The sequence below is a fragment of the Scatophagus argus genome, chromosome 4 (assembly GCF_020382885.2).
Source record: "Scatophagus argus isolate fScaArg1 chromosome 4, fScaArg1.pri, whole genome shotgun sequence".
In the NCBI taxonomy this organism is placed as follows: domain Eukaryota; kingdom Metazoa; phylum Chordata; class Actinopteri; family Scatophagidae; genus Scatophagus; species Scatophagus argus.
In genome coordinates this window covers 14,820,479-14,834,988 of record NC_058496.1, presented here as the reverse complement: position 1 = coordinate 14,834,988, position 14,510 = coordinate 14,820,479, and the positions used below count along the sequence as shown (strand labels likewise).

At 40.1% G+C, this 14,510-nt stretch overlaps 1 protein-coding gene and 1 long non-coding RNA gene across 3 annotated transcripts in view; both read left to right on the top strand.

Moving 5' to 3' along the window:
- Positions 1 to 14,510, top strand: part of LOC124057296 — a 103,363-nt gene that overhangs the window by 44,193 nt on the left and 44,660 nt on the right. The gene's annotated exons all lie outside the window — the stretch shown is intronic.
- Positions 8,649 to 10,890, top strand: gas1a (growth arrest-specific 1a). Its single transcript, XM_046385363.1, has one exon. The coding sequence runs from the start codon at positions 9,257 to 9,259 to the stop codon at positions 10,043 to 10,045; it is 789 nt and encodes a 262-aa protein (XP_046241319.1). The 5' UTR covers positions 8,649 to 9,256; the 3' UTR covers positions 10,046 to 10,890.

Below are 14,510 nucleotides of genomic sequence, written 5' to 3'. Positions count from 1 at the left end.
TTGCTGTAGTTTGTACACAAAAATGACCCCACAACAGAGAGCATAGCGGTCAGTGGGCCATAAACTGTGACTATAGAACTGTATATTACATATTGTTCAAGCTGAAGCTTTGTGTGAACACGTACTCTTTTTAAATTTTGCAGATCAGTTGATTGAAACAGTAACAGTATGTGAATATTATTTTTTAAAATGTGACTCTATTAAATTTATGTCGCAAAGTCCAAATCAAAACTTGTGCTTTACAATCTTTGCAGCAGATTTTCATAACAAAAGAAAATTCTCCCATTACTTAAGCAAAAAAAAATCCTACAAATCATTACAAATCATTACAAATAAGAAAATATCATGAAAAATAAAGTAAATAAGAGTAAGACTGTGGACCAGATTTTAGTGCCAACTTTAATTTTTTGATATTTGGACTACAGATGTGGTTTGGTTTGAGAGTACACCCACTGCCTTGTCTCAGGGTAGATGATGTTTCATTAGATTATTTTAATATGAGTAATTTTCATTGTGCACTTAGCAAAATTTTGAAACTCCAGACCTTTGAAGTCTTATTTTAAAGTCCCCTAAATCTTGATCCTTTGGCTGCACAGCACCTCGCTAGTTATGTTTTCTCGATGAAGTCCTTTATCAGTAAATGTTTTTATCTTATCTTGGAATATTAATGCCAAGATGGTATTGCCATTCTGCTTTTGCTGTGTCTGGAGATTGTCTTAAATCAAACGCGTTAATACTTGACAAATAATCATTTGACTTTTGGCAACTATTGTGGTAGTTATTTGTTTTTAAGCGACAGTTGTTTGAGAGAAGTGAAAAATATATCACGTTATTAGTCTAATTGCGGGTTTAGCTGTTTTTCATTGTGAATTATTGTTTGGATGGGCCTTAGTCTTTCTGAAATGCCACACTCATCTTTCTTTGAGAATTAGATTTGATAGGAGTTCAGTGCCAGCAGGATTGTGGTGAGTTCATTTCCTCCATATGCAGCGTGGGAGGAGGAGGAGGAGGAGGAGGAAGAGGAGGAGGAGAGGGGCTGGGGTGCTCTGGGGGGGCTTCAGAGGGGCAGTGGTCTTTGAGGAGTTAAGAATGACACACAATTAATCAGCCTGTGCAGACGACAAATATCACTTCACTGTGGAAGCTGGAATAGAGTCCCGTTTGTACTGAACAGCTGCAGGAAGAAAACCAACCCTTTGCCTTTCTGAGACATGTGGATTGAGAGAGAGAGAGAGAGTAAAGCAGTGAGAGTGAGTTAAACAGAGAGAGAGAGAGAGAGAGTGTGTGTTGTGAGGCTACTTACAGATGGAATGGAGGAGGGGAGGAAGAGATGAAGAGGAAGAGAGAAAAAAACGAAGGTTTTAACAGCCTACCCACATCTGTTTATTTAGAAAAGAAACCATTGTGTCATTGAGTTATTCTAACAACCTACACCAGGGCCAGTGTTAGTCCCACAATGACGGCTTTTTAAATACACAGTTTACACTCCTATGAAGTGGCCTCATAACTGTGTTGGAGCCTCAGGAACGTGCCAAATGGGGGAACATGCTTGGGTTTCACATTCCCTCCCGCACTACTTGACGTCTCTATAGCAGACTGTGATGCCAGAGGTTGGCCGGGGGAGATCTGGTGGGGGCCATTTGTCTTGGTCTCGTGTGCTTTTTCTGGGTCTAATCTCTTAAAATGGTGCTCGAGGTTTGGGGGTCTGCCAGAAAACTGCAGGGGGTTCTGGGACACAAGTTTGAAAGCCGTGGAGAGATGGTATTCTGCCGTGTGTTTTCTTGTTTACATACCCTATCAACAAGACTGGTTAGCTTAAATGTCACAGACAGACAGAATTCATTTAAGTGTATTTCTTTTATTTATTTTAGATCTAGCGTTCTAAATTACAATATCGGGAAAGGGCAGTTACAGTATAGTTAAGGTCATGGGATGATTGTCATTATAGAGAATAAGCTATGATAAGCTTATCCCAGCAGACACTGGGCAAGAGGCGGGGTACAGCATGGACTAGTCCCCAGTTTATCACAAGGCAGACATATAGGAACAGGCAAACATAAATCGCATACATCATTCATCACATCATAGCTCACATACACATATGAAAGAGCATACGAACTGTATGCACAAAGTCACCACCAGACCCATGGATTCAAACCAAGAGTCTTCTTGATGTAGATCCAGATTAGCTGAAAAGGTGAGAATATCTCAGTGTTGTGTTTACATGCAGTTTACTTCAGAACAGAGGGGGTAACATTTGTCTATTTGTTTGTTTGTTTGATTATCCTTTTTTACGTCTGGGAGATCCCATTGAGGTACATGATCTCCTCAGGAGTCAAGACAGCAGCTTAAATAGTTTCACATTAAATACAATCACATGAAAAACTATTTCACATGATGGGACACATAATGCATAAAAGCAACACAAGAGACAAAGTGAACATCAGCATGCTCAAAGTGACAATCCACAATGCTGATATTTAGCAGGTAAATTCTTTACTGCGCTCACCATCTTGGTTTAGCATGTTACCATTAGCACTGAACATGATAGATGTGTCCTTGGTTTTACAGATACTAAAGTATAAACCAGGTAAGTACTGTTAGTATTGAACAAATTGAAATTTTTACCAGATGGCGGTGCAATTTTTAATTTTTGCTCTGGGATTTGGACATAAGTACTGGTCTCCTTTATGAATGTAAAAGTGTCCCATGTTCACCCACCACACCCTTACTTTCTGCCTTACTACTTAAGGACACACTATTTCCTGCAGGACTGCTGAACTGTAGCATTTGATATAAATCATAACTGGCAAAATCATTTTGTATGAACACAGTTTGAGTGATGCTGGTGTCCTACAGGCAAAGCATTGTGTAACATATATTTTACCATCACGTAGGGGCAGGTATTGAACCCCAAATCGTTCTGATTACTAACTTAAATGTGCTCATTCTGTCAAGTTTCAGGAGTTTGATCAGATTTTAGGATTGTGTAGTTGTTAGTTCCTGATGTATTCTTTTAGGTACACTGGCTGCTTGTAGAAAATGCTGATGTATTGAAAAATTCTGTAGTTCATTTTATTAAATGGGGAAAATGGCTCTGTAAAAAGACATTTCTGTATTCCCCAAACTAAGTTATGAGTTATCCTTTTGGCATTCTTTCCGAAACTAAGGTACTGCATGGCAGCAGCAACAGAAGATTTCGTACGGTAGCCTACCAGTACCTCCCATGATCATTCCATTATTATTAATCAATTATAAAACAACTCTGTCATATTATCTTCTTGTAAATTGTCTGACAAAATATCTAGATAAAAACTTTCTATTTTGATTAGTGTGCACTGATAAGGTGTCGACCGTCTTTGTCATTCCATAATGCAGCTGAGCCTTTCATTCCAGCACATCAGTAATGTTTAGCAGATTTTGTCAAAGTGATTGTGCGTATGTTCTCTTTGTTGTGTTTTTATATTGTCAAATTCTTCCTTGCTACATTCCACGTTTGGGAGATTAAGGTCGTATGTATTTGTCAGGGGTTAGGTCTTTATTGGTTGGTCCATATGCGCTGGTGTTTGTCTGCAGTGATATGAAAGGCCTTCAGGCCTGTAGAAACAGCTGCTCATTGAGGCACTGGCTGAGCAGCATGTGTTGCAACAGATGCTGGTGTGATATGTGGTTTGTGGAGACTGTGCAGAGATTCATAGAGGTCTGTCGGGGTAAATATTACAGAACCTACCTGCATGTAATTACCTTTCTAAAAGCACTTGCTCCACCCCTAATTGATTTCACTGTTAGTTTACTAGGAGTGAACATGAGGGCCATGATGAGTGCTTCATGTCTAGGTCTACCTGTTTTAGAGGCTGGAGATGGGTCTGACAACCAAGCCTGTTTTTCAGGTTCCACTGGGGAGCCAAACAGGAGAGTTTGAGTCTCTGGATGCCTTGATAAAACATCTTTATCACTGGGTGCCTTATAGGTGTAAAGAGGTCAAAGGTTTTGTTACCATTTGTGATCGCGAGCACCAGCACCGCTTAGTTGCTGTTAAGTTTGTACTAGCGTTTTCTGTCAGCAGATGCCTGGAACAAACATCAGAGGCTGTCCCCCGGAGAAGATAAAGGTTTCAAGGTGCAGATTTGGAGCCACTAAAAACAAAGTTTATTATCCATTAGAACTTGCACAAAGTAGAACTTAATAGAAACCACTACCAACCCTTCACCAACCTCTTTTATAGATTTTTTATTTTATTTTATTTTATTTTATCGTGTATTGTTGTAATATTGAGTGGCTTTTCTTCTATTCAACATTTAGATCTTATTCCTATTTTTCCATAATTTCTCTCAGTGATTGGTTTTATGGATTTGAGACACTTGAGAAAGTGTTAGTAATGCTAATACTGGCCTACATAAACTGTCTAAAACTGACTGCACCTGACCAAAATGGCCAAAGTTATAATTATTTTGTCAGTTTGTTTCCTCTTTTGATGGTGGACTGAAAGTGTAGTGCAAATGTTAAATCTTGTTGAAATTATAGTGCAGTGGACTGTGCTAAAAGGGTCAGCACGATCGGTGCCTCTTTGACATGATGGATGACTTTAATCTTACTGATTAAAGGAACATGTGCCCCATAACACTTCATTTAACATTTTACTCATTTAGGAGGATTTTGAAGAAGGGATCCACCCATTCTGTAGAGTTACTTTAAAGCACAACAGGAAAGTTATGGGTTTATAGCACTGATTTAAATTATGTTTATTCTCTTAAAACTGCATTATATCAATGTTTTTTCTGTTATTGTGAAAAGGGACATTGTATTGTATTTGTTCAGTACTGCAGGAGATTTTCCCTTTGACATTGTCTCATATTTCCAGGGATTTGGATTTCCAACCAAAGCACTCTAGAAATGGTAAAAATAGATGGTTTATTTATAGCTTTCTGTCATTATCTGGCAATTTGTCTGGCCATAATCACTTTTGCGTCACTCTACACTTCTGAACCGAACAAATCAACACAAATCCCTCGAAGAGGATGGACGAAACAGAAGAAAATTAATAGACAGACATGAGGAAGGAAATGAATCCTTAATCTTGTTTAGTTCTGTTCCAAATAACTTATCACTGCCATTATCGCTTCTGTGAAATCCCAAAGAGGAAGCAATTTGAATGTATAGTTCCTGCCAACTCATTTCCTGTATCCTGATATTTTCTTTTCAGACAGCACAGTGCAGGCCCACTGTCGCTGACCCACTCTGCTAGGTTTCAGCTCACTCAGTCACTGATGTAATCCTTAAAACACAGCTCTTTACCCTTCAACAACAGCAGTCTTATCACCACCTATGTGTTAAGAATATTTAAAAAATGTGGCAGCAAACATCTTGGTGTATAACATATGGCATCAGAAATGTTTTTAATGTCACTGATGTAGTTTTTGTAGATAAACTGTTAGTGAAATTAGACACCATAACCCAGTCTTCAAACTACTTTAGAAACAAACTCATATTTTCAATCACAGTAATGTTATTACAGTCCAGAATGTCTTATAGCAGATTACCAGATCATAAATCCCCACTGTGAAAGAACCAAACAATCATGCTGATTACTTGTTTTCACTTTATTAACAACATTTTGGTCCTCAGACCTTCATCATGTAAAACACCAGAATGTAATTAAAGAAGGATTATAAGTGATGGACATTGTGCAGGACTTTTTGTCTCTTCCTCTATAATATGAACATATGATATGTGAACACATGCAGTGATTTTCACTTGCATCAGTTTCCCAAACATATTTTAAAAGCTTGTGTCTATTGAAATTATTTTATGAGAAAGTGAAACTTTGAAGCACAAAAAGTAAACTGAAAACAAAAACAAAAAAAAAAAAACCAAATCTGAAAAACTTTGCATAGCACATGTCTGTAATGCTAGGGTCCTGCACAAAATGTAGGTATGTTTTAATTTCAGTCCACTTCTTCATTACTGAACCCTGAAAGCTCTCAGTGTTCCGAACATCAGCAGGGGTTGGTTTTAATATCATTATGTTTGTCCCTTAATTGGACTGTTGCGGCAAGAACTCGGTTTAATTGAGCCCTCAAAGTAACTACACTCTGCGCTCAGTGGAGCACATCTGGTTTAAGCATACAGCTGCTGGCAAAGACAAGAGTGTTGGATGGTTCGATCAGCTTCCCCCCCGTCTGCAAGTGTTTAGGATGAAAGATTTTTTTTATGTGGTTCATGAGTTTTTAAAGGGGCATTTTCTTCTAGAAGTGACTTAATCCATTTTCAAAATATGCAAATTATTATTCAACATGGCAAAACTGCTGTTTTATTTATACTATTACCAAAGGATGAACAAATGAATACCTCAGTTGAATGGTGTTGTCTCTGTTTCATATTACAGTTGTGCTAAAAGCACTTGACACATTGAAGATCCTGGTGTTTGGAAATCTTTTGTCGAAACACACAGTGTTTCCATTCTTTGTGCTGGAGGGAAGGCAGAAGAGGGACTCCTGAGGTATTGAGTTCCCTGTATCCATCATTTTCGACGAGTTGGACCTTGGAGTAGCGCCAGCAGCGTCTGCGCTAGCCAGCCGTAACTGACATTGAGTGCATTGTTTGCAGTGGGAAGCTCACGGCTGTGGCCTAAAGGTACATTCCTGAGATCAGAATGCTGTTTGAAACACAAACAGCCTTTGTGCCCTCGCTGCTCTCTTTTCCTGACTCCCTCATCCACATCAAGCCTCAAGAACTAAACTGCCTCCTCTTGCTCATGTGTCAACATGTGGGCTATCATTTTACTCACACCCACACACCCACACACCCACACACACACACGTTATTTTGATGATGAGGTCCCGGCAGATATCTAATCTCTTGGAAAGAAGCTGTGAAGTCAAAGCTGTTTCTCAAACAAACAAGGTACTGAGATTTTTATTGACCTTTCTGATGGTCAAAGAAAAAGTATAAGAACAATAAAAACACACAAGGACTTCTTCAAGACAACCTCGTTCATTTTGGCATGTTTTTGTAGTACTGATACTGGTCGCATTGATTAGAAACAGCAAATGCAAACCTTAAGGTCAGCTTATCTCCGTGACAAACAGTAATGAAGTGACAGAAGAAAATATATTTTGTTAACTGTATCAAGGTATTATGATTAATTGATCTACCTGTTTATTAGCTGCTGTCCCATGCAACATCTTGACACCTGTTTCGCATTGCTAAACTGCTGAAAGTTAAAAAAGGAGATTAGGAATCAGTTACACAAACTGATTGTGGGGAAAGTTGATGAAGTCAGTAAAAGGGATCATTTAATAACAACAAAAAAAAAACTCCCACCTAAAATCAGACTGATGATGTACTTTACCCAAAGCTGAAGTCATTCAGGTTTAATGGACATTAGTGTGATTCTTCTGGGCAGGATTAATATCAGGTCGCATGTTAAGGCAAGATACTGCAAGGCGAAGTACCAGTGCTCTGATTCACCGGCTTAACACTTGACAGCGTGTGATGTAGTGCAATAATATGACAGAAGTTAGCCTTAATGAGTGATTATATTAAATGATGTTCACTGAGCGCCCTACTATAGCACAATTAATTACTACTCAGCTGCTCCATTGAGGAAGAGCTAATAGCATGTGGATGATTAAATTATTGGTGAGGATGCTGAACACATCATTAGCACTGAAGGCATGAAGTTCTGGAGTTCAGTTTGTTATTGTACAGCAGTGCAATCACAGTGACATTATCAATTATCTACAGGATATTGCACCATAAAAAAGGTGTTTATTGTGGTGTAATGGTGGGTGAAGCGCATACATCACAGACTCTGATTGTGATGTTCTCAGTTCAGTTCCAACTGGGAGCATTTGTTGCATGTCAGTTAGAAATATGTGGCAAAGAACTGTTTAAAAGGCCCTGTAAATTTAAAATCAGTCATCAGTGCTATGGCTTGTACTCCAAAAATTAGAATTACTGTCTCTGAAAAGTCTGTTGAGGTATAACTTTATTGGAAGCCATTTCGATTTTTTGTTTTTGTCCATGTAAAAGTTTCAGTGTAAATGAAACACTGATGAATAATACAGTGAAATACCAACAATATTTTCATGAAATCCTAGTGCTTGGCGTGTACATTAAGAAATAAAAACATGAATAAAATCATTTATTTAGAAAATAAATAGGACAATCTTTAATCAATAGACTGCTGTTCAAGTTACCATATTTATACGCTAAATACATCAGGTGGCCTTTAGCAACTAATTTAATTAAAGATGTTTATTATTTAACATGTCAAATGCAAAATGGGTTTGTGATTTGGAATATCAAAAATTTTAATTATATTTCAAAGCTATTATCATAATATATATAAATAATGTTTTCATGTAAACCTTGGGTTTCCCCCTCATAATCTAACTATCTCATAGTTTTAGGGTGTCAGATGTGATTGTAGAAGTTCTGTGAGCATAAAATCGGGTTTACGAAGTCAGTTGCTTGGATTACAAACGAGGAGGACTGCTCTATCCACTACCCCCTACATAACCGTCCAGCCTCACCTTGTATTTCCCAAGACCATCTTCCTCCCACCCCAAACTCCCGCCCATCGCTACGTAGAAACCCACAACAAGTGGCCAACCAATGAGAGGCACCTCGTTGGTGTGGAGAGGGGGCTGAGGAACACAAAAATGCTCAAAGGGGAGCGAGTAGAAGACCACTTTGCGACCCACAAGGGCTGTTGTTTTTCCCCATGCAATGTTTGTTTGCACTTCAGTGCGCACAACGACTGTTAAATGATCCAGCGCGGTCCACCAAGGGGCTCTCAGGACTCGTCCGGCTTCGCTTTTTGGTGGAGATCCGCTAGCAGAGAGGACGCAAGAGGGAATCGCTGAGCGAGAGGCAGTTTGTTGCATGAACTCAGAATCACTGCGATGGAATGAGCCGCTGCAGAAACTCTCCTAAACTTGTGGAGAACTTTTCTTTATAGCGTCTTTTTTTTACTCCTGTGAGTTTCTATTTTAGTTGTCGCCTCAATCATGTATGGATAACGGGAGGTTCGCTTGAGAATCCGGCTCTAATGGATCAGCGCTGACGACTTTATGGTGCCGGGATTACACAGCGCAGTGCCAGCCTGTTGAACGCCCACACAAGGGCCTGTCGCACACCATCTGCCTCGGAATAAATAATACTCCTCAGTGAACACACTATCCATGGAAGTGGTGTAGAAGTTTCACATATGACACTGCAGTGAGTTTTACCGTTTCTCGCAGCCAGAACAATGGCAAGCTCTGGCGCATTGGCACAGAGCGCGTATAGATCTGTTTGGCCTCTCGGTTGCGTGCTTTTGTTTTTTGGCTACTTAACCGTGGCCTCACCGTCCCACGGTCGGCGGCTCATATGCTGGCAAGCCATCATGAACTGTCAAGCCGAGTCCGAGTGCAATTACGCATACGAGCACTACACGCGCGCATGTGGCCCCGTGCTGAGTGGGGAAAGGAAAAGGTGTCCCAGCCACTGCATCTCCTCTCTCGTCCAACTCAATATGACCAAAAACGGGCCGGCTCTGGAGAACTGTAGCTGCGCCCACGATCCGGTTTGCACCAGCACCAAACGGGCCATCGAGCCTTGTCTGCCCAGGACTACCAGCACCGGCTGCACGGAAGCTCGGCGTCAGTGCGAGAGAGACCAGCAGTGCAGCTCCGCTATGCACGATTATTTGAACCACTGCGGGAAACTTTTCAGCGGGGCAGTCTGCACGAACGCCTGTCGGAATGTGATCGCGAATATGCGTAAAATACCCAAGGGCCAGCAGCTGGACACTTGTTTGTGTGACGGGACGGAGAGGACCATCTGTGAGTTTGTCAAGAGCAGCATGAAGACGCTGTGCTTCGACTCTCCCGTCAGGGATGAGGGTAGCGGGTCCGACGACGGCCTGGATGTGGATAACGAAGACGACCTCCCGGATCCGGACTGTCCAGAGGAGTCTAAGAGCGGAGCCTCTCTCCCAGCAGCCCACTGTGTTTTGACCCTGTTGGCATCCATTTTGGTTCTTTTGCCCCTCTTTTAGTCCCCGGGTTCATAATCTGCTCCGAATAATGTCAGGATAAAAGGCAATCTAAACTTTTGTCACTCAGTTGACCTGCTTCTATTGTGAAAGGTTAGAGCCTCAAAGACTAAAGGAAAGGGTGTTTGGGCGCAGGTCTTGTTTGATGTGAGAGCTTTAGACGCTGAAGGATATCACATTAGGATATTTTCTATGCAAATGAGACCAGAAAGATGTTTTGAAACAGCCTGAACTCCGGGGTGCTCTCTTATCAAACCGCACCACTCCCCGGCTCTACAGACACAATGCTTATGTGATAAGCTAAATTAGATTGTCTACTTTCACTCAGTCACAGACTCTGTTGGTAAGGTTGTCATAATAGAGACACAGTTGGCTTGTTTTGGTAACAATGCAATGTTTGATCAGTATATGCTGTGCACTGCCAATCTTATATTTTTAAAGATATGAACTATTTTTATATGGCACTGTTGCCATTAGGCACCAGACTATCTGATTTACAAGTATTTAATGCTGGAATCCATGAACTTGTAAATAGATGAGGAGTTAAAGTGAAACCGTAATTTATTACATGCCAACTAGTTACATCCAAATGATCATCGTGTGAATAAAAGACTGAGAATTCCAGCTTTAAAGGGAAGTTGTTTTGACTGTATTCTCTTCAAAGATAATGTGTATTGTACATATGTCTATAGCCTATATAGATTTTTTTCAGAGAATCCTCTATGTTTGAGGCTATGAGATGATTTATTCACTGTGTATAGCCTAGAGAGAGAAACATCTAAATCCACTGTGTGATTGCCTTATTGATATACTTTTGTAGAAGGCATAAAGGAAAGTTGAAGATATCATTCTGGACTGTGAGTTATTTGTTGATTTTGATTCATGCTGTGCCTTGATTCATATAGAGAGTAAACTGGTTTTTAATGACTTAATAACACCTTTTTGTCGCTTGGGTCAATTCCAGTTGTAAACAGTATAATCAAAACTATTATGCTGTCATAAGAAGGGGGGGACTATTACATCAAATATTTTGAGCCAAGTAGGAAAAAACTGAAAACCTTTCGTTTGTGGTCCTTACTCCCCTTAACACTAAATCCATTTAAAGTAGCTTTATGCTTAAAAGTGTAGAAATAATGTAGCTCTGTTAAGTGTGTGAATCTGTATTGCACATAATGGCTAAGGTCAGGGGTGAGCGAATGAAGCCACTTATTTTGATCCACAGACCGAGGAACATGTGTTGGCTGTGTCCCTTAGCTTGTCTTTACAGTCCTAATTAACAGGGTTCACTCAGTGAATGATACACTGAAGATGAGATCAAATTCTCTAATATAAAGGGGCATTATTATTTTTATTGGAGGGTGTGGAAGAGAGATAATTCCACTGTTTTTAGTCTTTTTTTTTCTCCAACTCAGCCCACCTTCCACTCTTGACTGGTGGCCTAATGACCCGCAATGTCTTGATTTAGCTGAATGTTGTCAAAAGCAACTGCCACCATAAATCAACAAAACACCCTTTCCCTCCTCCGCTGCCATCGCCCTGTGCACTCAAGTATTAGAATGTACACATGTATGTCAGTTAAAGGGGCATAACATGTAAAAAAGAAAATTATGTACTTTTCCAAATATTCTTTAAAAGTGTTGATGGATAATCAGGATTTTTGCTGTTTCTCATTGTAGAATAATTAAAAAAAATAGTCTATAAACATTAAAAACATCACTGATACGAACAGCATCAGACACATTAGTATTTTAAATTCAGCTAGGAGGGCAGCTGTTGTTAAATTATATTATAAATTACTAATTTAATTGCCTGAAATTACAAGGAACGAGTTGCCTTTAATTTCTGTTTAAATGATCATCCATCAGCTTTATGCTGCGAGTATGCGGGTAGTATTATTTTCTAGCTGAATTGTTTTCATTCTTATCTCAATGAGATATTGCAGATCACGCTACTCCTCACTTTGGTCAGCTTCAGGGGCTTTAAATCAATGATGTGCTGCAAAATGTTTTATTGTTGGGGGGGGCAAGGGCCCTCCAGCTGAATGGATGGAGGAGAAGTCGAGTGGCATCTTTGTCATGGAAATGTTAAGCACATAATAGTTGGGTAGCACAATAGGGAGGCACTTCATTCTTTCAGGCTGGCTTGACACCTCTGGAGAGCTGAGCAGCGGGGAAGCATGTGGGAACGATCTGCTGCCGCTTGGGTCTGAACCCTCCACAGCAAGAAAAGAAGAAGAAAACACATGACAGGCCCCTGGCGAGGGGTGTTTCATGTTGAATCCCCGTTCAGTAATCCACGTGGTTTTGTTAAATTATCTTTCCTACCAGTGTTTGTTTATTTCAGTAATTCTTGTTGTTTTGCTTCAAGAAATCTCAAAAAAAATAAGTAAGACAGAAAAGTCACTTCAAAGCGTTTTTATTCCCTGTGTTTTTACATCTTAGATATTATATATAATTTTAAAAAAAGCTGCAGTAAGCTAAACCTCCCTACTGAAGGTAAAAGCTCCACAAATCAAAAGTGTGCTTCCTTAATAAAATACCTTGTCAGTTTCTTGCAGTGTCGGTATGCAGCCCGCCGTGCATGAAGCTTTCCAGCAGGAGAATAGCTCTGCAGCTCAGCCAGTCCTCCCCTCCTCCCCCCCTCCTCCTCCTCCTCCTCCTCCTCCTCCTCCTCCTTCGCCTTCTTGTCTTTCTTTTGCCTTTCGCATTTGTTCAGGCAGTTTCAGCACTTAGAAAAAGCACAGCGTGCGTTGATTAGGCTATAATAATGCACGGTGTGTGAATGGATGATGAATGAGGTGCAAAAAAAAATCTCACAGAACTGGCCTGCTTGTCATAAAATGAAAAAAGTGTACAATGAGCGCTCGAATACATTTGTTGCTTGAACATTTTAAACTTTTTCTTTAGGGTTTTCAAAGATAAATGACATTTTTTTGTTTCTTATGGTATGAATTCAGTTAAAAAATGAAGCAGCCACAAAAGTGTCTCAGTAATGTGAAAAGTTACCGCAGCTGACAACATGCTGCTGTGAAAATACTCCCCATACATGCATACACACTAGAGTGTGTGTGTATGTGTGTGTGTGTGTGTGTGTGTGTGTGTGTGTGCGGCAGTTGGGGGTGGTTCTGGGTTTAATTTACAAACTGTGGCTGTTTGTGTTCCAGCTCTTTGAGCGTGTTTAAGGTATCTCTGCCATCAACTTTGCTTCAGTGAGCTCAGTTCACTTCCAAGCTCTGCTCCTTTGGCCTCCTGAACAAAACGGCCCACACTTCACCCCATGCAGATCACTTCACCCCTTCACCCCATGCATATCACAGCACAATGTTTACAAAGGTGCAGCTCTCTCAGCCAGTGATGCTGGAGGTTCGAAGCTCGCTGTAGACTGCTTGACATCTATAATAATCCTTACAGTATTTATTTATTTATTTTACAAATGACTCTTCCTTTCTCCCCTCTCCGTTCCCTTCTTCAACATTTGTTCAACACCGTAAGTTGAATCAGTTAAGTTGCCATATATAAATACAAGACTTCTTTATTACTCTCAGGGATATTTGACGACATGGAATATTTGACCTTAGCCCTACTTTTCCTCGCAGTGTTTTCAGTTAAGGCCTGGCATCAGCTGGGGTGGTGTTTTTTTCATGCCGAGTTAAATGGAAAACCTATATGGAAACTATTCAGCTGGAACTTGTTTCACTTAAAAAAATGCTCAATCAAAACAACAACTCTGAAAGTTTCGGTGTTTCAGTGTGCTGTCTAAGGACCCCACAGTCTAACATATATATATTGCGTAGTCTTTATGAACAAGGCATACAAGGTCTAAAGTTAAAATATTGGAATATTTGACTCTTTTCCAGCAATTTTTTTTTTATCGATATTAATATAAGAAAAGTATATATAATGCCCATTGTATGCAGTCGTCCTTCAGATTCTTGTGTCTGATTTTCACATTGATAAAACTAAACAGTATTGCCAATATTCATCCTTCTCAGGCTGTGAATTGAGCTTCTTTACTCCTGATGTGTACTGACCATATTTCTCACAGGCATTTGTTTTGGCCTTGGCTCCCTGCAAAGTTGTGCAAAAAGTGATGTAGAAGTGGTTGGACAGTTGGAATGGCTGAGACGGTGGAGAGGCACTGAGATGGAAAGTTCATTTGAAAGGATTTGGAAATAATCCCCTAAAGTTACCACAGGGTATTCGATGGAATGGGCTCCACCTCGACTCCCTTCTGTGTTCTTGCCATAGCTTATGTTGTAAGGTAAAAAAGTGAGGCGTCTTTCTGTTAGTTGTTTTCCTATGATTTTCACTCGGAGTGTGTTTTTGATATTGTAAGTTATTTCAGGACTCCAGATGAAACCCTCCTCTTCACCCTCGTTGGGTGATCGCTTTCCGAATTCTCGCCATTGGAAGGAGACGCCAGCGACACGGCAAAGCAAAGATCATTGATTTTGCATCTCTCTCATTAG